Source organism: Sebastes umbrosus, chromosome 3 (genome assembly GCF_015220745.1).
Source record: "Sebastes umbrosus isolate fSebUmb1 chromosome 3, fSebUmb1.pri, whole genome shotgun sequence".
Classification (NCBI taxonomy): Eukaryota; Metazoa; Chordata; class Actinopteri; order Perciformes; family Sebastidae; genus Sebastes; species Sebastes umbrosus.
In genome coordinates this window covers 29,087,878-29,113,383 of record NC_051271.1, presented here as the reverse complement: position 1 = coordinate 29,113,383, position 25,506 = coordinate 29,087,878, and the positions used below count along the sequence as shown (strand labels likewise).

Here is a 25,506-nt window from a genome sequence, read left to right as displayed (position 1 = left end):
TCAGCTGACAGGAAGTACACATGGACCCAAGCTGTTGCCTCGGAAGGCAATTCTGTTGCAATTCCGTCAAAATGCGCTAAAACGGAGCGTTTCAGACAGAGGGTAAATACAGGCATATTCAGGCAGACATTATGAAGAAGATAAAGTTTTTTTTTTAACATTACAGCATGTAAACATGTTGTAGTAGAAACACAAAATACAAGTATGAACCTGAAAATGAGCATGATATGGGACCTTTAAGGAAGACATGCTGATATTAGATTTGTTTTGTAGATCCAGCCCACAAATAAGCTTCACCTTGTTTGATTCTATATACATTCATCTCATTGATGGATTCTGTGCTGGTGGATTTGTGAGCAAAAATAGGTGCAGGCAAAAAGTGTTTTAATAAGTATTCAGTTTCAAGCTGTAGATTTTCTTAAGTACATGCCAGGGAATGTTTCCATGTGGACATTTCTGCTCATAGAGAAAATGATTTTACATGGGTGAATATACGTTAATATTGTGACATGTTGCAGGAATTTGATTAATTGTGAATACATGAAACACATTTAAGGAAGACATGCTGATATAAGATTTGTTTGTAGATCCAGCCCAAAAATAAGCTTCATCTTGTTTGATTCTACACATTCATCTCATTGATGGATTCTGTGCTGGTGGATTTGTGAGCAAAATAGGTGCAGGCAAAAGTGTTTTAATAAGTATTCAGTTTCAAGCTGGCTCCAGCCTGAACGCTCCGCCTGCTCTCGCCGAGGATATTGACTTTCCCGCAAGTTAAAGTATTTAAATGTAGAGGCAGACAGATGCTGGACGTGGACTGAGAGGCGACCACAAGAAACACACGTGTGGGAGGAAAGGTTGACGTTGGAGTTTTTACTATCTTGTGCATCGCATAGAGAGAGAGAGAGACAGCTGTGGCATCATTTGCAGCAGACCAATAAAGAAAGCCGTGTTGGTGCTCGTGGGATTCATTCAACCTTTTTTTTTTTTTTTTTTTTTTTGCTTTTTTTAATTTAATCATCAGGAAATCCACAGCGCGCATCTGATCCACTGGTGCGTAAAGACCCGTGCGTAAAACTGAACATCATGTCAGAGAGAATCTATTTCTACTTGAAACCTTAAAGCTTCATTACTGAGGGAGTGATTGACACGGAGGGTTTTTGATGGAGGTGGTTATGGTGACACTTTCTCCGGACTTTCAGTTTTGGATTGGCACCACAGCGCCTTTAAATCTTCTTCTGGACTTTTTTATAATGTTTCAGTAAGAGAGAGGAGCGGATCCTGTTTCTGCATGGGACAGTTTTTGGATCTCTTAATTGTCACCTTCTATGTGTCACAAGAGGGGGATTAAAAGTGAGCTGAAATCCCCATCATCAGGAGGAACTTTATTTCCCAGAGCTTCCAGCAGCGAATCAGTGGAGTATTCATGAAGCAATATTTGAACTATTACAAGATGAGGCTGAGAACATCGAGGTTAGGTTATCTGTAAGTAAAGAGGTGTCTAACATGATACAGATGTCATTGAATTTGAGCAACAGGATAGATCTTATAATATTGTTTTTCTTTTCTTTCCCCCTCCTCAGGTTACTTCAGTTCACGGCGCTTTGCTTTTACGCACAGGTAATTTTCACATTTCCACGTCAATAAAAAGCATTAATGTTGCGTTAAAGTTCTATAATAATAAAGTAGGTAAAAAGTTAACAGGTATATATATACAGGCGCCGTGCTATAAGCGGTCTTCAGCGTCTCTACATCTGCAATAAGCTGCAATAACAATGACAACATTTTATTATGAGTGCTATGGCAATTGGCAACAATTCAAACATCTTGAAAAGAGGTAAGCTCCGGCCTAAAAAAAGTAATTGTTAAAACACATGTGGATGGAGAACGGCTGAAATGGGAGAAAAAAAAAGGAGAAGTCAAGTAGGGGTGAAAGATCATTGGTGGCAAAAAAAAAAAAAAAAACTATCAGAGGAGAAATGTCATATCCCCGAGGGTCCGTGAAAGCATCTCCAAAAAGATATACCCTAAAGTCTACATACATGTACAAATAAATGACAGGATGTATTATTTAACTGTGATGAATGACATAATGAACTGTGGGCCTCGTTGCTGTTTGACTGGCAAGCTTTAGTCTCCTCACAGTTCTTTTTCCCTGCGACATTAAAAAGTGATTTCATATTTCAGGACATGTGTTTTCTATTGTCCCGACAGAACACTGTGCAGTCCCCTCCTAATTTCAAGCACCATGTCACCGAGCAGAGCCGGCTGTCGGACCGGATGAGCCGCAGGTTGACACGAACCTACCAGCTGTACAGCCGCACCAGCGGCAAACACGTGCAGGTCCTCGGCAACAAGAGGGTCAACGCCAACGGAGACGACGGAGCGGTGCACGGTGAGAGGAAGAACCAAGAGAGGACTGTGTGTGTTAGGAACTATTATTATTAAGAGCTTTTTATATTATAAATTATAGCTAGAAAAAAACACAATTCAGTGTCACTTTAACTACTATACCTTTTAGTCAGACTGTTCTCTTTATACATCCATGGACCGGACAGGGGAGTTAATTGGTTAATTGAAGTTATGAGTAATGTTCAAAATATCGCGAGAATATGTGTGTATTTAGCTTTTGAACATTTAGCTAAATAGTTAACTCTTTTAAGCAGGAGTTGGTGTATATTTACATATCTAAACCTAGTTCTATTATTTAAAAGACCTAATTATAATTTCAAAAAACACAATGCAGTGTCGTTTTAACTACTATATGTCTTAGTAAGTGGCAGGACACGGGGAGTTAATTGAAGTTATGAGTAATGTTCAAAAATATCCCGAGAATATGTGTGTATTTAGCTTTTGAACATTTAGCCAAATACCCATCAAAACTCTTTTAAGCCAATGCTACCTGAGGTGGCATATATTTACATATCTAGACATAGTTCTATTATTTAAAAGAGCTAATCATAATCACAAAAAAAAACACAGTTCAGTGTCATTTTAACTACTATACGTCTTGGTAAGCGGCAGGACAGGGAGTGTTAAGTTAATTTATGAGAAATGTTCAAAATATCACGAGAATATTTGTGTAATTAGCTTTTAGCAAAACTCTTTTAAGCCAATGTTACCAGAGTTGGTGTATATTTACATATCTAAACATAGTTTTGTTATTTATAAGAGCTAATTATAATCACAAAAAAACACAGTTCAGTGTCATTTTAATTACTATATGTCTTAGTAAGCAGCAGGACAGGGAGTGTTAAGTTTATTTATGAGAAATGTTAAAAATATTGCAAGAATATATGTGTGTAATTAGCTTTTGAACATTTAGCTAAATAGCCTAACAAAACTCTTTCAAACTAATGTTACCTGAGCTGGCGTATATTTACATATCTAAACATAGTTATATTATAAATAGCTGAGCAAAATGTCCACATATCTTAATCTATTCAGGGAGAGCATGTTTTATTGTCTTTGAAATGATGGAGAAACTTTACCTAAAGCCCCAGTGTGTTACAGCCAGATCAGTCAAAACCGAAGACAGCTAAAGGCCATCTTTTCTTACATTTCAATTCTTTTAAACCTCAGGAAAACAATAAAATATGAAACCATGTTCATGTTTCGAACACGGGAATTGTTTAAATTCAATGGTGCGTGGGGCGGTGTTGAAAAGCAGTATAAATGATGTGGATTTTGGCAGCCTGTAGGGAAATATCTGAGCCAGGAGAAACAGTAGTAGCAATTGTAAACATCGTTAGTGGCATCAGTGTTGCCATCTTTTATGGCCTTATGAAGATGATTTATTTCTTTAGCCGAGAAAGTCCTTGACACCTGTTATGATGGACTTCAGGGAGACTCTTTGCTTCTAGTTGGGAAAAAAAAAAAAAAACTTAAAGGGAGCAGAAATCCTGTCACCAAAAGGATTTTTGGTGTGTCTAGCCATCTTTCCACCACAGCCACCACCACCATCCATCCCTTCTCAATGCCTGCTGCCTGCTTTTTTGGAGGCTCATTTTATGAGGAATTTTCATTGCTTTACAACTCAACGTATGACTCAATTTATAAGGAGCGGTGAAGTCAGCATCTTCACTTTATACCTTTTCCTCTCCTTGCCTCTCCTGTGTGCTCTTTTGTCTTTTCAATTTCTCGGCCTACATAGCCAACACACACACATTCACACAGAGGGGAGAGAGAGTCAGTCATGCACACATTGGCTACACATCCTAAGTGGGTGTCACTCTTGTAACCGGCCCAAATCTGACCGCTGCTCTGTGCTTGTGGCTGTGTCCCTGACCGCAGTATTCTCACTCTCCTTTATCCCCAGTCTGAGCTGCATCACAGCACAGCATTTACAGACATTCAACAACAATTGCTCCGTGCAAAATCACTATCATCTGGTGCTATATTGGACGGCTTGCATGCTTTGTTAAAGGCGGCTACCGGCCTATAAAAGGGTTAAGTTAAGAGGGAATTTATATGTCATCTTCATGATTCTGGTTGCTCTTGAAAAACAATTTAATGACATTTAATGATGACATGATGTAACTCCAGTTTATTACAGTCTCCACCATACGTAAAGAATACATTTGTCTCACACACACTGTAACATCATAATCATGCATGCCTGCACCATGTCAGAACTGTGTCATCTCATTATTTGTGATCCGTTTTGTCTGTGCAGCCAAACTGGAAGTGGAGACGGACTCTTTTGGAAGTCGCGTTCGCATTAAAGGGGTGAAGACAGGATACTACATATGTATGAACAAGAGGGGGAAGCTGGTCGGCAAGGTAATCTGGAATTCATAGTTTTGTGGCTGCATGTGACTACAGCAACATCTTGAAGTTTGTTACATGGAAATGTTGTTCTAGATTTGCAGCTTATGGCAACACATAGTTGTGACACATTTGATGAAGCCAGAACAAATTTGATTTTTAATTTGTCCGAGCAGCCCTTTCAAGGTTTCAAAGGGTATTCGATTGTCTGGAAATAAAGACAATGTTTCTGGAAATTGTCCAACATGCCTCAACTTCTCCCCACCCCCTTTCTTTTTTCTTTCCCCCAGCGGAAAGGACGAGGCAAAGACTGCATCTTCACCGAGATTGTTCTGGAAAACAACTACACGGCGCTGCAGAACGCCAAGTACGAGGGCTGGTACATGGCCTTCACGCGCAAGGGCCGTCCGAGGAAGGCCTCCAAGACCAAGCAGCACCAGAGGGAGGCCCACTTCATGAAGCGCCTACCCAGGGGGCACTTGCTGAGTGAGAGGAGGCCGTTCGATGTCCTCCCTCTCCGTGTCCCCGCGCACCCTTTGAATAAGCGGACTAAACATTCCCATCACAAGCGCTCGGGGGGCCGCTGAGCACTGAAACCGCTGAGGGAGAACTGTGGACGAACCAGCACAGAAGAACCACTACAAAGGGAAACAAATGCTCCCAGAGAAATTAACTTTTACAGTCAAAGTGCCCAGGCACTTTTTGCCTCATTTTGTGGACTTTGTGTAATTCTTTGTACTGGATTGTATGTAACCATTGACTATCTAATCTGCTAGTTATTTCCAATTCAGACAGACTTTAGGACAGATTTTTACTTATTAAATTGGGGGGCATTTAAGGTACCGAAGAGCTCAACAACGTTGTCATGAATGTCTGGTTAGAAGTTAGCCAGCTCAGCAACAAAGAATGTTTAAAAGAGTACAATGAAGCTAGACACGGCAGCTATCTGTGGATTTTCTTGTGGTTACAGCATCTGAGTCTCAGTTGACATGCCATCCTGCCTTTAGGAGGCCATTCTGGAGATTTTTTAACCTTTTTTTTCTACATATATGAATATATTTTTACTGTAAAAATGTAAATGACGTCAAATGATGGAAATATTTATTGTAGAGTGTATATTAAAACCACTAAAGAATCAGTTCACAAGCTGCTCGGCTTTTCTCTTGTGTGGTTGTTTTGGGACGGAAGGCTAGCATACATTGTTGGTTGCCCCCCCAAAACTGTTGTTTTTTCTTCTTCTTCTTCTTCAAGCTGGAGACCCAGATAACTGAGGGGCAATATCTGTGACAGGCTACTGAATTCAATGTGCTCAGCAAGTGAGACTTGGGCCTGAATGGCCCGAGCTATGCATTAAAAGCGATGAGGTCAGCCCACCATTTTGGCCCGAACAAAGGTTACCACCATGTAGTTGCATTTCTCACGATCGCACACCGTAACCCTCTGATCAAATGGGCCCTTTGTGAAAGCTCATATAAAAGGGCATGTTATACAATAGTGGGTTCGAATAATAACACGAGGAGGGGTCAGTTATCAAAAAGAAGCCAGTCACACAGGGAGGGGTAAGGGGTTGGAGGGAGGGTTTGCGGAGAGGGAGTTGAAGGGCTGCAGAAAAAGCATCGGGGCCTGTGTGGCAAAATGTGGCATCGGCTGAAAGAGGGGGAATGGCTGGGAAGAGGCATTCGGGAATGAAAGGGAGGCAGAAAAGAAACCCTCTTCCCAGAAGCAGTTGAGCATGACCATCAGAGGCCAAACGACAGGGGAGGAAGAAGACCCTGAACAGAGGGACTCGGCTGCTCTCACAGTGCATGAGCTGGATGTCCAATTTGTTAGTCGGTGTTTGCTGCCGCGGGAATTTGTTTTGACAGCAGCTCGAGCTCCGAAGACTGTAAAGCATTAAACTAAATTACAAAAATTAAGACCTCAGAACGCATACTTGGTATTTAGGGCTTCTGCTCAACAGCATTATACTTGCAAAACACAGTCTCATGGTTTGTGAAATAGTAAAAAAAAATGATCTATTTGATTCGGGTACATAGACACAAATTTCCGTTTTTTTTTGATGCTCAGCACAACTTTCAACAATGTAGTTTTCGTGCGTTTCCCTACAAATGTCCAGCAACACGTGACGCACGTGTCAATTTCCGCTCCAGTCTTCAAAATAAAACAGTTTAGTTAGGTTTAGGAATAGATCGACTTGGTTAGGTTTAGGCAACAAAAGCACTCAGTTAGCTTTAGGAAAAGATCGCGGTTTGGGTTAAAGTAATACCGGAAGTGGCGTAACTTAAGTACGGAAGTTACGTGACAAAAACTACTTAGTTAGGTTTAGGAAAAGATGTCGGTTTGGATTAAAACAACACCGGAAGTGGCGTAACTTAAGTATGGAAGTTACGTGACAAATGAATCAACTTTGACTTGTGGCTTCACACGGGACACAAATACCGGTCTCCATGGCGACAGTCCTGTATGTTTTGACCCACTCATCCACCCGACCTCCTCTGTATGCGGTGTTTGCCGCTCTTTATGCTTCCCAGTTCACAATTAAGTGGACTGCATACAAACTGATTTCGTGCTGACCATCACGCAAAAAAAGTGAAATTCGTGTCTATGTACACGACTCAATATATTAAATTTCGTGACCATTTCACGAACTGCTGTGCGACTGGGCTGACTTCCAATATGATATATTTAAGTAGTATTAACACAGCACCTCTTTAAAAACCAAGCAGGCCAACACTACCTAATCAAGTATGTATGAATGCATTTTTGTCAAACGTCCCTCACAAGAATATGCAAAACAAGAGGACAGACTGGGTTCAAAATGTTTTCTTGTATCCCTGTTCTTTCCATGTGGAAAAGGACAAAGCACAATAGTGAGAGAGACCTGTGGTTTTGTCTCTGCTTTTTGCACTTGCTCTCTGGGTTTGGACAAGTGGTAAAAAAATGCAAGGAATCACAAGGTTGAAACGAGCTATATTTAAATGCCTTTGTCTCTTTTAAACAGCCCTGGTATTTTTTTTTTATCCACTGTCTAAGTATTTCTGACTGGACAGTTTTTAATTGAACTTGGTGAGAAAGTAGTCCCATTTTGAAGCACGGATCTGTACAAATCTTTTTCTTCTGTACACGTCATATATACATACAATTAAAAAAATGTTAAATACTGTCTTTATATTTGTCCTACTTAACCTACAATAATATCAAATCTGTTTGTCCTGCAACAGTTGCACATATTTCTAACCTGTGTAGTTTTAGCTGGAGACCGCAGAGTCGAAGTGACCCTCTGTTGTAAAGGGAAACAGTAACACTGGCTCGCTCGCTGACCGGAGTTTCAGTAATGGCTTTCAGGGTGGGCCGCTACATGCGAGGAACATGAGGGTATTCAGTTAACACAAATGGGTTGTGCTCGTAACGGTGACCCCGGAACGAACAGGGATGAGGCATTGTGTGTTTTGAGTGTTTTACAAGGACATCAATGAAAGGAGGGTGGGTAGGTTATGTGACCCCCATCAAAATGACTCCCTAGTAGGTTTGGTAACAAAAAGCAAAAATGTTGTGACACAATTCAACTTTTTTTATGTAAATTATTTTTCTGTGGAAGAAATAATTTGGGGAAACACTAATGGTTCAGCTACAAAGTTAATAAATCTGGTTGTGAGACTTCAAAACACGTGTAATATATACTTGTTTTTATTTTACTGAATATGTCTGTATCAAATATAAATGGTTGGACAAATTTCCACACCAGCAATTCTAATAAATGAACCCCAATTAGTAAAAACAAAACAATTGACAAGGCACTCTGCAAAGGTCTTCTCAACGAAGGGATCCACGAAAAGAAAAAGAAACGAGGGCTCACATGTGACTGGAAAATGACGCAGTCTGATTTAAATGCAGGCGCAGAATCGCCCTCTCGCTCCTGCTGTTGGAATTCACTGAGTTTTGCAGTCGACGTCCCCTTCGCCGGTCCCCTTCAGCTTCTTCAGCTCCTTCAGTAGCTCCTGTTCCATGGTTAAGATCTCCTTAGGTTTCTTGTACTGGACAAGAGAGAAGAAAAATAATGATTTCAACATCCTCCACCATCTCCCTCCTGCAAATCCCTCACTGTTGAAAGAGCGTACAGAATATAAAGCAAATATCACAAAAAGAACAACTGTTGTAGGCATACAAAGTATTGTTGTAATGTCAAAATGTAGGAGTAAGTGACAGATGCACAGAGGAAAAGCTGGAGTACAACATTTTAGAAAATATCTAATCCTCATGATTTGCATAAAATGCTTTAATAAGCAAAGTAAAACTTTTATTTTTTTCAGATACTTTAATTATTCAGATTGCTGAGATTATACTATTTGGGTCCCTGCACTCAACATTTTAGGTTAGAACACAAATCTAAGAATTAATGCTTATATCTTTTTATTTAAAGCATTGAATAACATAACTTTTGTGGTGTAGATTAATTTATTTATGTCGTGTAGCACTTACGCTGACAATTAAAGTGTTGTTGGCATGTGTGAAGCTGAGGGCGGCGTTGTCCAATGGCAGCTGACTGCGATCTAAATCAGTAATACTGAACTTCTTAAAATACCTGGGAAGACATGGAGAGGATGTCACAGGTTTACTGAACCACTGTATAGATAAATGTATTGCAAACAGTGCCATCTATAGGGAGGACACAAGCATTACACGCAACAAGTGTACAACACAGGAATGAAAAGATGGAAAGGTGTTCTCGTGCATGTTTACTTTTTGTTTGAGGTTTTTATGACGATGCATCTCTCAGATGGCTCAACAGTAACACCGAAGACATCTTTGGGGTAGGGAAGGTTACGGATTCTCCACTGAAAGCTGGTCTTTTTGTCTGTACGCAAGAACACGGGCTGTGGAAACAGAGACATTCAAAGACAGTTACTAATGTCTTCTCTAAAAGGAAAGAGAACTAAAAAATGAAGCAGTTCAGCTGTAATTCTAAAGGCATAGAGACCATAAAAGGAAACCTACATTGGAGCAGTTCTCCTTGATCACCTCCGAATCCGAAGAAGGGACAGGGCCCGCAAGGGGCTCCCCAACCTCTATCTGCCATTGGCCCTGAGCTCCAAGTGTGCTTTTATTCCGCCACTTTCGTACTGAAAAGTGCCAAACGTTTTTATAAGATACAGAACCTTATGCAGTTGAAATTCAGAATGCAAGCAGCTATATGTGTGAAACTAAAGACATGTTGCTTACCAATGAGCTCATCTGTTTCCAAGTCGTACTCTTCTGCCATTTCTTTTCCATCTATAAAGAGGTAGTGTATCTTCCTTTTCCCTGGAGGTGGAATTTGAAAAGATTTTCCACATAGAGTAGAAGAAATACAAAACACAGTATACTATAATGTGTTTCTAGTTTAGCACAAACAAACCAACTAGTGTCAGTACTAACACAGCATTTCATGTGATCGTTCTTAGGGTAGTAAGCAATATATTAATATCTTTCATTTTGCAGAATACAATATAAAAGCAGCAGTGGGTAGAAATGGAGCAAATATGATTAAAAAAAGTAATTTTTATAAAATGGTCACTATGTCTTGACAATGGTGCATGAGAAAAATGATGTGCCTCTGTGTCCTCCGGTGTCCTCCGATACTCCTAATGGCATCTGCAAGATTTCACAGGCTGGAGGAAAAGAACCAATCAGAGCTGATCTGGAGTCCGCCGTCTCTAAGCAGCTGGCAATCACTCACAAACTCCGATCAAACGGTCAAACTAGGCAGCGCTGATCAAATACGAATCAATATTCTGCTACTGTAATGCCTATTTCTCGCCTCAAATGTTTTCAGAAACATCTTGTAGTGTACTGTTTAGCTGTAAAATGAGAAAGTTTGTGACCAGACAGCCATGTTGAGAACAATTCAGCAAATACCAAACACCAAGCATATTTGATTGATTGATTTGATTTTTGATTTGAGCCAATAGCAACGCTCTCTCTCTGAAATGACCTGTGATTGGCCAAAGTCTCCCATCACGGGCTAGATTTTTTTAAACCCTGAAAACAGAGCCATGAGGAGGTGCAGAAGTCTAGTTTTCTCTCAGCACACTTGAATTACAATATGCTGAAAGGTTATTATGGAATGTTTTGCCCAATGATGCCAAAAACGTTCTGCCTACACTGGCTTTAATGCATTTGTGGTCAATTAAAAACTGCTGTAAACCGAAACCAGCATGGATGGATAAAGGGGTATTGTTTCAGTGATTAGTGTAACATGAGCAGAGGTGATAACAGGAAGGTATACCACAGTATTGATTAGAGTGATCTCACAATTAGTTAGATGCTTAAATGACATGCTAAACAAGTCTTCTGTAAAGACACAAAGCTAAGTCACATTGTACCTCTTCTTAAGAAGACAACTTTATCAGATATTGTGCTATACTGGCGACGGGCTGTTGATAAATGATCAATATTATGTCCTTTACTGTCTATATATGTTAAGACAACATGCTTCTCTCCCCCCTGAAATAAGAAATGCTTCATCCCTGGACACTTTCAAAAACCACCTCATGCACCACCTGTTCATCAAGGCCTATGACGTCAGCTGACTCTTCCTACTCATCACTCTTTTAATGACTTATAGTTTCTCCTCTGTGTTATTTATTAGTATGATTTTGTGTGCCCCCTTTGTAGAGCGTCCTCTGGTTTCTGAAAGGCGCTATATAAGTCCTATTTATTATTATTATTATTGTTATTATTGTGTGTAATATGCTAGAGGAGCAGTTGTGCCACCTGCTTGTTGCAGAGTGACATTAGTGTTAGCTGTGGAGCTAGCTAGCTGAGCAGTCTGAGTGAGTGAATGAGGCAAAACGAGACGAATGCTGCGAGTTAACAAAGCAAATCTTTCTTTTTCTCTTCTCTTTGTTTTTCTTCTTTATAAGTTACTCACCATCGTGTATCAGAGCTGTTTTCTTGGATGCTTTCAGGGTATCACTCCAGCTCTGCACAGCCATGTTTCTAGAGATGGTTCTGTTGCTGCACCGGGCCACTTCCGGACTCAACCCGTTACCACAGCAACCGAGGTCAACACACGAACTAAAGAGGAAAATATCTCTAAATATTTATCAAACTGTATATTTTTTATTACGTTAAAAATCGTTTTTATAAGTTATTACAACGCCCATGATGTAATATGTAGATTGGAGTATGATTTAGATATAATTAAAAAAGAAAAATCCAATTGACCCGGAAGTGAAACATTTGAATGGAATGTTGTCAGTTGTTGTTTCCTGTATGTATGGTCCCAGCTGAACAGGGGTAAGAGACACAACATCACAGCTTTCTGCTTCAAATGTTCACTTATATCAGGATATGTTGGCATGAATTAAAGCGGGATTTAAATATAGAGTGAAAATGAAAGTTGAAACAGTCTAAATAACGACTAACGTTAGCATAAGCTACAGGAAGTAAGCTAACACATTATTGCTATATCACAGATTGATTTGTCAGCCTGCATGATCAGCTGACTGCTGTGTCAGATAACTCTTAATACATACATGAAGCTAACTCTGAACTGAATATCTGCACTGAGGAACTTACAAGCCGAAGCAGGACACCCTTTCTTGCTATTCCTGTGTCCAGATTTAATACTATGTAAGTTACTTAGGCAAGGTAAGGCAGCTTTATTTGTAGAGCACATTTCAGCAACAGGGCAATTCAAAGTGCTTTACATAAACATTCAAGAACATTGCGACATGGTGCAAAAGACCATTAAGATATAATTAAAACAGTTATAAAAACATAAAAGATTAGAAAATAAAAACAAGCTAAAAATAAAAGCTAGGATAGAAGTTAAAATAGAATATAACATACAGAGTAAAAGCTCTAGTGCAGTATAAGATCATTATCTGGGTTAATAAAAGGCAGCAGCAAACAGGAAAGTTGAAAGCTTTGATTTAAAAGATCTCAGAGTTGGTCCTGCAGGTTTCTGGGAGCTTGTTCCAGATATTTGGTGCATAAAAACTGAACGCTGTTTCTGCATGTTTAGTTGTGACTCTGGGGACACTAAGCAGACCTGATCCAGATGACCTGAGAGGTCTGGATGGTTCAGAACATAGCAGAAGATCAGAAATGTATTTTGGCCCTAAACCATTTAGTGCTTTGTAAACCAGCAGGAGTATTTTGAAATCAATTCTCTGAGAGACAGGGAGCCAGTGTAGAGACCTCAGAACTGGACTGATGTGATCCACTTTCTTGGTCTTAGTGACTTACTACTTACTTACTTACTACTGATATTGTAAAGTATACACTAATGTTGGCAATGCAGAGCAATTTGATGCAGTAACTAGTCGAGAAATGTACTGTTTACTTTTGTAGATAACGTTAGCTGTATGTTATTCAAGCTAACAGGCGTCATCTGTCTGTGGGGGAATGGCACTACATATAGCTGCTTCAGTACTGTAGGACAAATTTGAGGCCCTTGTATCTACTTTATACTACAATTTCCACTACACTTAGTTGGAAATATTATATTTATTCACTACATTTATGTGACAACTACCGTTACTAGTTACTTTGAAGAATTATACTTTACTTTCAACATGTCAATATAGATTAAACTATCAGCATTAAAATGGTACTTACACATTAATGCATTACTATTAAAATATTCAATAATATAACGATGACAGGGGGTACTCTGTCTGCATAACTGTGTGCTTTTACTTTTGTATATATATGTGTATACTTAAAGGTACAGTGTGTAGGATTTGCTTTAGTTTAGGAGCAACGGAAGTCAGACGGCGGCTGGCGGTACCACGATTTTGCACTCTGCGGCTCAAGTTACCACAGTTTCACAAGTGTGTCGGGAACTACAGTGGCCTTCAGGTAACGTTAAAACGTGAAAGGCTCTCTCTAGAGCCAGTGTTTGGTTTGTCCGTTCTGGGCTACTGTAGAAACATGGAGGACTCTGTGAAGAGGACCTGCTCCCTATGTAGATATGAAGGTAACAAAAACACAACAATTCTTAATTTCAAGTGATTATAATGAAAACATTGTTATAAATATTATATTCCATTTCTGCTAATAGAGCCCCCAAATTGTTACACACTGTTCCTTTAAGTACATTTAGATGATAATACTTAATTACTTTTACTGAATTCATATTTTGAATGCAAGACCTTTTAATTGAGTATTTTTACTGTGTAATATCGTTATTGGCAAATTGTAACTTTTAAAAACTACAACAGACTTCAACGTATATAATGCAAACAAATAGGCAGAAATAATTTTTCAAATGTTTAATACTTAAATTCTTTCAGTGTGAACCCACTGCATACTCAAACACTGTTAGAATGAGTTTAATGCACTATTAGTAGTAGCACAATTAGTAGTGCACAGCGGCTTATGTTGGAGATTTGTGGGTGGGTTTAACTCTGCAAAGTTATCGATAACTCAGCAATTCTGCTGCTCTCTATGTCACAGGCCACTGGCGCCCCCCTTCAAGAAACAAGATGGAGCCTCGTCACGGGATTATGAAAGCCTTTCCCAAAGTCAAAAGAGCCAGAGTGTTACAGGGAAAGGATGCACCCCCAGTAAAGAAGAAACCTGAAGAATGTGATGTCACAGGTTGGTACTGTGTGTGTGTGTGTGTGTATGTCAGGGGGGAGGAAGAATTGTGAAGATAGGGGCTGGAAAAAAAAACATAAAGAGGGATAGACTAAGAGAAAATAGCAGAGGCCAGAAAATGCAGCATATTTTCTCATTGTAACATGTTCCTCTCTTCTGTCCCAGGAAATACTTTTAATGGTGTCACAGTGTACATACTGTCTGCTGGAATAGGAAACGCCAGATGCCAGATCTTTCAGAGACAAATTCAGCAGAATGGAGGACAGACGGAGAGCTCACTGTGTCCCGGTGTCACTCATGTTGTTGTGGATGACAACATGGACAGGAACAGGGCTCTGCGCTTGCTGAAAGTGGATTGTATGCCCTCTGGAGTCCAACTGGTGAAATGCATTTGGCTGAGCTCGTGCATCAGTGAGAAACAACTGCTGGATGTGGACAGCTACAGCCTTCTTTTACCCAAGAGGTTAATGACTTAATAGTGCTTTTTTAGAATGCTAACCTGTATCTGTACCTCGCAATATTTCCAGTTGATCACATACATAGACTTGTGCTTGTCAATACACTACAGATAAGAATGCCTTGGTGAATGTGTATCAACTTTTCTCTTGTACGTCATATTTACCACTTAAAATTGAAGCATTTACAAAAGTGTGTTGACACTTTGACAGGAGATATATGTTAAAAAATTCAATGGGTCGTCTTATAACGTGTTTTAATGTTCTCCCCACTTAGGGAATCTGAAACACGACATGAAAACATTAAAGAAGAGCCGCTGAATGTCGAGCCCACTTCTGAAACTACTGTTGAGCCATTGTCTGATCAAGCCAAGCAAGAGGAGACCATAGACATGGTAGGTTTCCAGGTCATGTGTACAGGTTTTACAGGTTTTGCAGTCTTTCAGTCAGTAATCACTTGGTACAATAGGGGACAAAAGCTAGACATGGAACATTTCAAATCAACAAGTCTGTGTGTGTTATAGTTTAACTATGGTTGTCAATTGATTAAAATATTTAATAGCGATTAATCGCAAATTAATCACACATTTTTTTTATCTGTTCAAAATGTACCTTAAATGGATATTTGTCAAGAATTTAATACTCTTATCAACATGGAAGTGGACAAATATGTTTGCTTTGTGAAAATATATGTATACATATATAATTGGAAATAAATTAACAACACAAAACAATGACAGATATTGTCCAGGAACCCTCACAGGTACTGCATTTAGCATAAAAAATATGCTCAAATCATAACATGGCACAATCAAGCCCAACAGGCAACAACAGCTGTCAGTGTGTCAGTGTGTTGACTTGACTATGACTTGCCCCAAACTGCATTTGATTATCATAAAGTGGGCATGTCTGTAAAGGGGAGACTCGTGGGTACCCATAGAACCCATTTTCATTCACATATCTTGAGGTCAGAGGTCAAGGGACCCCTTTGAAAATGGTCACAAAATTTAGAGCAAGTTTGGAGCGTTAATTAGCCTCCTTCTCGACAAGCTAGTATGACATGGTTGGTACCAATGGATTCGTTAGGTTTTTTAGTTTCACTCTAGAACCTTCTACAACCTAAAAATTGCAAGTTGAGTCAATGTGTTAATGAAATTAGCCCTAGGTTTAATATAACATTTTACTCTCAGACAGTCCCAGACACTAAAGAGGAAGTGCGAGCAGACGAAGATGGGGTCTCACAGAATGACCTGGAAGCTCTCCTCACTGGCCAACACCCCAAAGAGGAGACTCCTGGCCCCAGCCCCGACCCTGGTCAAGACTCTGCTGCTCGGAAGGGGATCTTAGGGAAGTGGGTCTGTGCCCAGTCCTCTCAGTCCAAAAGTAATAACTTTAACAAACACATCACCGACAAACTAGAGATGCTGGCCAAGGCCTACACACACCAGGGGGACAGGTGGAGGGTGCTGGGCTACTCCAAGGCTGTCAACGCACTGAAGAGTTACCACAAGCCTATTACATCATATCAGGTAACCCAATGCAGATGCTTTTAATGTAATGTTGTTTTTGGTAGTGTCAGTAATGTGTATAGTTGCTGGATATACCGTAGTAAGAACTTTTTATTGGCAAGTACACAGATTGTTTTTAGTGCACAATACGGGGATTATTTGCGTATATTCCTTTTTGAATTAGAACCTTTTTTTATTTGTTTTAGGAGGCGTGTCAGATCCCAGGAATTGGAAAAAAAATGGCCGACAAAATTGATGAGATCATGGAGAGCGGTCACCTGCGGAAGCTAGACAACCTCGGGGAGGCCGTGCCAGTATTGGAGCTTTTTACTAACATCTGGGGTGCAGGAGCTAAAACTGCACAGCTGTGGTACCAACAGGTAAGACACACACACATGGTATCAAAATATTACCGGCATATTTGAATTTAATGTGACTTCAAACTTGCACTTCCAACACTGTGAGAAGATATCTTCTTGTAATAACAGATATGTCAGGTAACGAAAATACAGTTCACATTGAAACTCCAAGACCAAGTTGTCAAACTAGGCGATATAGCTCCAAAATGAAACAAGATTCAGCTGTGGCAAAGCTTATTTCTCTCTTAAAATGTTTTCAGAAATAGATTTTGGTGAATTGTTTCGACGGAATAACAGAAAGTTTACGAGCAGGCGGCCATGTTGTTTCCTGTTTGAAACGGCGAGCAGAAAACCAGGGACCAATCAGGTGCATTACACGATAGGTTACGTCACCACTTGAACAGCCAGTTGAGTGGAGCAGCACGTCCTCTAGTGTCATCGCCGGACATGTACTGCTGGATTTAACATTATAGACATGACCGCTGACTATTTGTAGAACAGTTTAGCCACAAATTCACAGACTAACCGTATCCAGCCATATTCTCGGTTCTGACCGAGTCTTGTTTAAACTGCAAAATGTCCCACTCAGTACTAAGCTTGTCATAACACAAAACAAATTTAAGAGATCCTTATGTAAAATGTTTGTGTATATTATGCGTTAAAAAATGTACAGTTCATGGTTATATCATTATCTGATTTTGTAAACTCTCAAATAATGACACAAGTATCGTCCTCAAAAATATTTTCTGTTGGCCTATGGATCCCAATTAATTAGGAGCTTCTTCATCAGAGGCTTTCATTATTCTTTAAAACAATTAAAAGCTTTCAATTTAAAAACAAGGCCGGAAGTGTGCGATCCTCATCAGAATCCTAAAGGAATAGTAGTTAAAGGGACAGTTCATCCCAAAATCAAAAATACATATCTTCCCTATTACCTTCCTGCTCTTCCTCCTGTGCAGACGCTTCGCTGAGTTGCTCTTCGCTTTGCTTTCTTTTTATCATTGCTATGCTTATCTTTCGCTACTAAATTTTTGGAAAACGGGTCCTGGATACTTACAAATCACTGGGAGTTTAATTTATGAAAGAAACTGAAGGCTACCACTATTTTAAAAACTGTTTTACTTTGCGAGCGTGGCCTATCAGCAGCACAAGCCTGTACTATAGTGAACGGGAGCGAGGTGCTTGGCTAAAGCTAATCAGCAGCAAGATGCCTCCCTTCTCCACGGATGACTACTACAAACTTCTACAGAAGATAGCAGTGCTGGAAACAAAGATTATCCGGCTCGAAGTGAATGCGGAGGTGAATGGACTATGTGGGAATGAAACCACTCTACCACTGACTCAAAACAGTGAACTGGAACAGGCTAATAGAAAGCTAATTAGCACCAACAAGACCACCAAGAATCAAGAAGGGGGCAATAAATCGACTAGTAGTCCTCCCTGGAACGCTCTTGGTGCAAAGCCAAAGCGTAAATCATGTCCCTGGGAAATGGGAGGAAAACTTACAGGCAGAACCCAGCACCCTCAGATATATGATGCGACCGGCTGGCCTGCATTAGCATCCGAGCATAGTGCCTCATCAACCCCTGTACAAAGTAAGGTCCAACCGTGGACAACTGTGAAAGGAAGGATGAGTAACAAACCTCCCCAACAAAGAAGTTTGCAACTGGAGAACAGATTTGCTCCACTGTTGCAGGACCCTGGATCTCGATCTGATGCCCTGGATAATCTCAACTCTTCACACAGCAGGGTAAGAACCAAAAGCAACTCTGAAGGTAAAAGGCTACAGGGAAAGCTAACAACTGGGCCTCAAACTCAAACTCTGATTGTGGGTGATGCTGCTGTTAAAGATGTGAAAAGCATGTGGAGTAAAGACATCAAAGTACTCTGTTTTCCCAAAGATATGGTCTCTGATCTGGCAGAAAGAATCCTGGATATTGTGACTGCACACCCAAATGTGAAAAATGTGGTATTGCACATTGGGTCGAATGATGTTGTGAAGCAACAGTCTGAAGTGCTGAAACGGGACTTTACTGGTCTGCTAAACACGGTCAGCTCTGTGAATGCTCAGGTGTTTATCAGTGGACCCCTGCCGCCAATCAGAAGAGGAGTCGAGAGATTCAGCAGGTTGCTGGGACTGAACACATGGCTTTCAACAGCATGCAAATCCCACTCAGTGCATTTTATTGACAATTTTAACTTTTTTTGGGACCGCAGACATCTCATCAAGGCAGATGGACTCTGCCTAAACAAGTCAGGAGTAAAATTGTTCAACTCCAACCTATTCTACTTACTGCGTCATTCATCTGTTCCCTCTGCCAAGGACGCGAGACAAGAGGAATCACCACTGGAGGAAGACACAACACAATGTGCCAGGGGACCTCAAGGAGAATCATTTCACCCCCCACCACAAGCCAGCCCTGGGATACAGCAGAGACAAGAGGAGGCGTCCTCATCCTCGCTTATCACCCTTTCTCCCTCCTCCCCCCTCTTGGAGTTCACTGACCACATGAAGGAGCTGGTCAATGCTGGAACTAAACTTACTCCCCGCCCTACACCCATTTTCTCTCCCATGATCCCCCCACGAGGTCGACCTCGAACAACTTTGGCACTATCTCCACAAGCACGACACCTACCACCTCCATCCCCTCCACAATGGAATCAGCCTCTGTCTCCGCAGTCTGATAAGGATGTTCCTTTACAAAATGTTGCAAGCACAGATTGATATGTGCTGGGTCCAGGCTTCAAGGCTAATGATACACGTGACTGTTTCCAGGAAAAGCTGGGGCCCTGTGTGATGAGAGCTTCTTCTATCTCAGTTCTAATAAGTAGTAGAAAAAGAATGGTGAATCTGCAAAGAAACAGGAAGATTTTTACTGATTGTGCTAATTTATCAAATTTAGCATTGATTCCTTGCCAGCCAAACCATGTCCCAAAAAATAATAATAATGCTTCTAGCACATTAAAGCTAGCCCTGTTAAACGTCAGGTCTTTGGCAGGAAAAAGTTTTTTAATCAATGATTTTATTATTGAGCACAAGCTTGATTTTATGTTTTTAACTGAAACTTGGTTAGACCAAAATAACAGTGCAGCTGTTCTTATCGAGTCAACTCCTCCCAACTTTAGTTTTATGAGCGAAGCTAGAATGCATAAGAAAGGAGGTGGAGTTGCCATATTGTTTAATGATTCTCTCCAATGCAAACAGATATCTTATGGACATTTTGCTTCTTTTGAATATGTCGCTCTTCAGCTGAACTCCTCTTCTCGAGCTTTGTTTCTCAATATCTACAGGCCACCTAAATACTGTGCAAACTTTTTTGATGATTTTACTGAACTGCTGTCTATAATTTGTGTTGACTTTGACTGTGTAGTCATTGTTGGTGATTTTAACATCCATGTTGACAACCAACAGGACAGAGGGGCCAAAGAACTGTGTCAGGTTCTTGATAACTATGGAATGAGTCAGCATGTGACAGAGCCCACACACAATAGGGGACACACTTTGGACTTAATCATATCAAAGGGCCTGAACATTTCCAAGGTTGTAGTGATGGATGTTGCTCTGTCTGATCATTCCTGTGTATTCTTTGAGAGTACTCTTCCTGTGCACAGGAATGATAAGACAGAGGTAATCACAAAAAGGTATATCACTGAAAATACCAGTGATCAATTTGTTCAGGCTTTCTCTTCCACACCCACCCTCCCCTGGACCTCTGTCAATGAGCTTGTAGATAATTTCAATTCTAAAATGACAAATGTTATTGATACCATTGCACCCACCACGGTGAAGATTGTCTCTGGTAAGAAAAAATCTCCATGGAGAAATACCATGTTGGTAAGAAATGAAAAAAGAGAGTGTCGAAAAGCTGAACGCCAGTGGCGGAAAACAAATCTACAAGTTCATTATGACATCTATAAAGAGAGACTTTGCATTTATAATTCAGAACTGAAAAATGCAAGGCGGTCCTTCTTCTCTGACATCATCACCAAAAACAATAACAATGCACGTGCCCTGTTTGCTACTGTCGACAGGCTAACAAACCCTCCTGTGTCAGTAGCCTCTGAACTTTTATCCTCCAGGGCCTGCAATGAATTTGCTTCCTTTTTTACAGAAAAAATTCACAAAATCAGACAAGCAGTCACTTCCTCCATAGCAGGTACAGGATGTTTGTTTCCCCTGCGTCCACTTAAACCTGGTGCAAATACCATGACACAGTTTTATCCAATAAATCAGACATACCTGGAGGAAATCATACAACATCTAAAATCCTCCTCATGCTGCCTTGACATTCTGCCAACAGGCCTTTTCAAAAAAGTATCAGATTGTATGGTCTCAGAGCTTTTACAGATTGTTAATGCATCTCTTGTTTCAGGAGTGTTCCCACAGGCCCTGAAAACTGCTGTCATCAAACCACTCCTCAAAAAGAACAATCTGGACTCATCAATAGTAAATAATTACAGACCGATATCAAATCTTCCATTCTTGTCTAAAATAATTGAAAAAACAGTTTTTCAAAAATTAAATAGCTTTCTGGCACTAAACAACTCTTTTGATGTCTTCCAGTCAGGTTTTCGACGAAACCACAGCACTGAGACTGCTCTTGTTAAGGTCTTCAATGACATCCGATTGAACACAGACAGTGGTAGAACTACGGTTTTAGTTTTACTGGATCTCAGTGCTGCATTCGACACGGTTGACCATAATATATTACTAGACCGACTGGAAAACTGGGTGGGTATTTCTGGCATAGCACTCAGCTGGTTTAAATCCTACCTAAAAGACAGGGACTTCTTTGTGTCTATAGGTAATTGCAAATCTGAGCTGAACAAAATCACATGCGGAGTTCCCCAAGGCTCCATCTTGGGGCCTCTTTTGTTTAACATCTACATGCTCCCACTGGGTCAGATTTTTGAGAACAACAAAATAAATTACCATAACTATGCAGACGACACACAAATTTACATAACTCTATCACCAGGAGACTACAGTCCAATACAAGCACTGAGTGAGTGCATTGAACAAGTCAATAATTGGATGTGCCAGAATTTTCTTCAGCTGAACAAAGACAAAACTGAGGTTGTAGTTTTTGGAGCCAAAAAAGAAAGATTAAAGGTTAGTGCTCACCTACAATCTGTGATGTTAAAAAGCTCAGACCAAGCCAGAAACCTTGGTGTAGTCATGGACTCAGACCTGAGCTTTAACAGCCATATTAAGACAATTACAAAGACAGCCTTCTATCACCTGAAGAATATAAGAAGAATTAGAGGACTGATGTCTCAGCAGGATTTGGAAAAACTAGTACATGCATTTATCTTCAGCCGACTTGACTACTGTAACGGCGTCTTTACCGGTCTTCCTAAAAAATCGATCAGACAGCTGCAGCTGATTCAGAACGTTGCTGCTAGAGTCCTCACTAAGACCAAGAAAGTGGATCACATCAGTCCAGTTCTGAAGTCTCTACACTGGCTGCCTGTCTCTCAGAGAATTGATTTCAAAATACTGCTGCTGGTTTACAAAGCACTAAATGGTTTAGGGCCAAAATACATTTCTGATCTTCTGCTGTGTTATGAACCATCCAGACCTCTCAGGTCATCTGGATCAGGTCTGCTTAGTGTCCCCAGAGTCAGAACTAAACATGCAGAAGCAGCATTCAGTTTTTATGCACCAAATATCTGGAACAAGCTCCCAGAAACCTGCAGGACCGCTCCAACTCTCACTTCTTTTAAAACAAAGCTTAAAACTTTCCTGTTTGCGGGTGCCTTTCATTCTGACACTGCACTATAACTTTTACTCTTTTGAGTTTTATGCAATTTTAGCTTCTATCCTAGCTTTTATTTTTAGCTTGTTTTTATTTTCTAATCTTTAATGTTTTAATGTTTTTATGTTTTTATAACTGTTTTAATTATTTCTTAATGTTCTTTTGCATTTTGTCGCAATGTTCTTGAATGTTTCTGTAAAGCACTTTGAATTGCCCTGTTGTTGAAATGTGCTATACAAATAAAGCTGCCTTGCCTTGCCTTACCTGTCTTGCTATTTATCAATGTAGATTGTTTGGTGTGAGTCGCCGAGTGTTGGAGATATCGGCCGAAGAGATGTCTGCCTTTTCTCCAATATAATGGAACTAGATGGCTCTCGGCTTTTGGTGCTTAAGTTATCAATTTAATCATACAGTAATTAAGTTGATAACCAAGGCAAGAGGGATATACGAGGCAAATATCTAATATGCAACATACTGTATTCTTTGAAGATTTCTTAAAAATGTTATTTGTCTTTTAGGGATTTCGCACGTTGGAGGACATCCGCACAAAAGCCCACCTAAGCAACACTCAGAAAATAGGACTCAAGCACTACGATGACCTTCTGGACCGAATGCCCAGAGAAGAAGCAGCAGCCATAGAGAAAGTGGTAATGCATCTTCATTTGTCTCAACATCTAAATGTATCATTCTGTGATGATGATGATGATTCACCACTTTGAATGTGTTTATTCAAGTACAGTACATAGAGGTGAGATATCTCTGAAAAACATTCCCCCTCTAACCCTCCGTAATTTGGAAGCAGAAGGCTTGAAGTAGGAAAAGTTTTGTCAGCTTTCCTCGACTGCTTGATAATGGGAAAACCAGACTGTGTTCTCACAAAGCGGAGCATCCCAAAGGGGAAAACTAACTCTTTAAACTTAAAAAAGTAGCCGCATCTTAAGTTAGCCAGATACCTGTTCACTCCAGAGCACAACGCTAGTTGTTTTCATATTGTATTACTTGGATTTTCTTTTTCCCTCAAAGCTGCCAGATAGAAAGTGCACATTAGATAGATGACTAAAGCAGGTGTGCTCCCTCAGGCTTGTCAAAATAATATGTGATGTTTTAGCAAGCCTACCTCCCAGTATTTGGCTTGGTACAGGTAAAAGCTTACTTGTTTGCCAGTGGAACAGTAAAGACAAGAGGACATGCAAAGTAAATTCTGCTTTTCTATTATTGAGAACGATTTTTAAAAAGCTCCATTACTCCAGGATCAATGATTTTGTGTCTTTTTTGGGGGTTTTTGAGCAGATAAAAGATGCTGTCCAGGCCATAGACCCAGGCCTTGTGGCGATGGCATGCGGCTCCTACCGTCGGGGAAAGGCCACGTGTGGAGATGTTGATGTACTTATATCTCATCCTGATGGCAAGTCCCACAGGGGGGTTTTCAGCAAAGTGCTACAGAGCCTCCGTGACAGTGGTAAGCTCTATCTTGTTTAGGTGTTTAAGGACTGTCTCATGTCTGATTTAGAAGTTTGTTTTCCTTCAGAGAAACCTTAAAAAAAACAGTTTTATTTCTAAGGGTTTTTGACGGACGACCTGGTGAGCCACGAGGAGAACGGCGAGCAGAAGAAATACTTGGGCGTGTGCCGTTTGCCAGGACCCGGCCACCGCCATCGCAGGCTGGACATCATCGTAGTGCCCTACAAAGAGTACGCCTGCAGTCTCATGTATTTCACCGGGTCGGCACACTTCAACCGCTCAATGAGAGCCATGGCGAAGACAAAACGAATGAGCTTATCAGAGCACTCGCTGAACAAAGATGTGGTGCGTCAGGGTAGCGTGAAGATGCATGGCGGTACTCCATTCGCAACACCGACAGAAAAGGATGTTTTTAGTCTTTTAGGCATACCGTACAGACAGCCTCATGAAAGGGACTGGTGAGGATTTGCCAATTACAATGTCTTGATGATGAATGATGACAACTGCAATTATGCTCAAACAACCAGTTTTAATAATGTTTTACTGCTCCATAGATCATGCAATCGCCTGCTTTTACTTGAATGCTAATTTTATTCTACAGATTAGAGGGTCGGGTTCACTCAGATCTCCAAAACAACATATTTGTCTTACTTAACCCTAGTTTTATCTGTCCTTCCATATTGCTCAAGTGGTATGTGCCCAGGTTTTGAGATGTCCACCTTTGAAACTCCTGCTGTCACCCCAATACAATACAATACAATGAATGGGATTTTTGTGTAGGGTCCAGAGCCTTTAGTAAAGCATCCATTATACAATGTTGACAGAAAAAGTTTCAAAGGCAAATATCTCAACCATGTGCCCCTCGGGTTAAGTGGAAAAATATGTGATATTGCTTTTTAAAGACATTTTTAGGGCTGTCCCGAATACCATTTTGTGAGCTTTGAATGAAAGTTCGGTGAAAAATATTCGAAGGTATTCGAAGCTTCGCTTTGCAGCGCGGCGCAACAGGCTGACATGTTCTTCTGTCTGTCTGTCTCCATCTCCCCCGTTTCAGTGCCTTGGACAGCGCCTCTGCTGCACTACTGTACACACATGCACCTCTACACACAACAAACAGCGATATCCGTCTGAGAATAACTAATGTTGAATATGAATAATGAATTATGTTGTGGGATTATAATTTATTTCATGGGCTATTTTGGGATTTATACATCATTATTAGATACTTATATATTAAAGAAAAACTAAGCATTCGAATACTGATTTGGAAGTCGATTACCATGGCAACGGTCGAAGTATCTGGGTCAGCCCTAAACATTTTAATATGGGATATGCTTGATACTGTATATTTTATGAAAGATCAGTAATGATAATAAAACAATACAACATACAAAAGGGTAATAGCAGATCTCTTCCTGTGTGTTCCTTCATTTTTTTTTTCAGAAGTCTCCATTAGTTAACTAAGCACTGTTTACAAGCTTCAGTCTGAAATGAGAGGATAGTTCTAGCTGCAGTTTAAACTGGTTTGCACACCGGTGAAATACTACATAACTTGGCAGGCCTTTGACACATTGTAGAACTTCTCTCCAATCACGTTTATCACTTTTTA

At 40.3% G+C, this 25,506-nt stretch overlaps 3 protein-coding genes across 6 annotated transcripts; 2 read left to right on the top strand and 1 right to left on the bottom strand.

The window, feature by feature from the left end:
- The first annotated feature begins 807 nt into the window (after window positions 1-807).
- fgf8b (fibroblast growth factor 8 b) lies at window positions 808-5,907 on the top strand. Of its 2 annotated transcripts, XM_037762924.1 has the most exons (5): window positions 808-1,485; window positions 1,584-1,620; window positions 2,215-2,395; window positions 4,676-4,782; window positions 5,058-5,907. In XM_037762924.1, exons 1-5 carry the CDS (start codon window positions 1,427-1,429, stop codon window positions 5,352-5,354), a joined length of 681 nt encoding a protein of 226 aa, XP_037618852.1. In that variant the 5' UTR covers window positions 808-1,426; the 3' UTR covers window positions 5,355-5,907. The 2 variants fall into 2 exon arrangements, with proteins under 2 accessions (XP_037618852.1, XP_037618844.1); XM_037762916.1 differs by having other exon boundaries at window positions 808-1,620.
- Window positions 5,908-8,436: 2,529 nt separating this feature from the next.
- Window positions 8,437-11,830, bottom strand: dpcd (deleted in primary ciliary dyskinesia homolog (mouse)). The gene is made up of 6 exons (XM_037762936.1): window positions 11,678-11,830; window positions 9,988-10,068; window positions 9,763-9,887; window positions 9,508-9,641; window positions 9,247-9,349; window positions 8,437-8,801 (listed from the first exon to the last, which is right to left on the bottom strand). The coding sequence occupies exons 1-6, from the start codon at window positions 11,739-11,741 to the stop codon at window positions 8,697-8,699; spliced, it is 612 nt and encodes a 203-aa protein (XP_037618864.1). The 5' UTR covers window positions 11,742-11,830; the 3' UTR covers window positions 8,437-8,696.
- A 145-nt stretch (window positions 11,831-11,975) lies between these two features.
- Window positions 11,976-24,976, top strand: poll (polymerase (DNA directed), lambda). 3 transcript variants are annotated; one of them, XR_005205897.1, is made up of 10 exons: window positions 11,976-12,045; window positions 14,212-14,355; window positions 14,521-14,818; window positions 15,088-15,205; window positions 16,001-16,339; window positions 16,525-16,698; window positions 22,955-23,083; window positions 23,727-23,895; window positions 23,998-24,441; window positions 24,754-24,976. XR_005205897.1 is itself a non-coding variant. In XM_037762612.1 (9 exons), exons 2-9 carry the CDS (start codon window positions 14,241-14,243, stop codon window positions 24,357-24,359), a joined length of 1,704 nt encoding a protein of 567 aa, XP_037618540.1. In that variant the 5' UTR covers window positions 11,976-12,045; window positions 14,212-14,240; the 3' UTR covers window positions 24,360-24,976. The 3 variants fall into 3 exon arrangements, 2 of the variants coding, with proteins under 2 accessions (XP_037618540.1, XP_037618550.1); XM_037762612.1 differs by having other exon boundaries at window positions 23,998-24,976; XM_037762622.1 differs by lacking the exon at window positions 11,976-12,045 and adding an exon at window positions 12,088-12,381 and having other exon boundaries at window positions 23,998-24,976.
- Window positions 24,977-25,506: the final 530 nt, after the last annotated feature.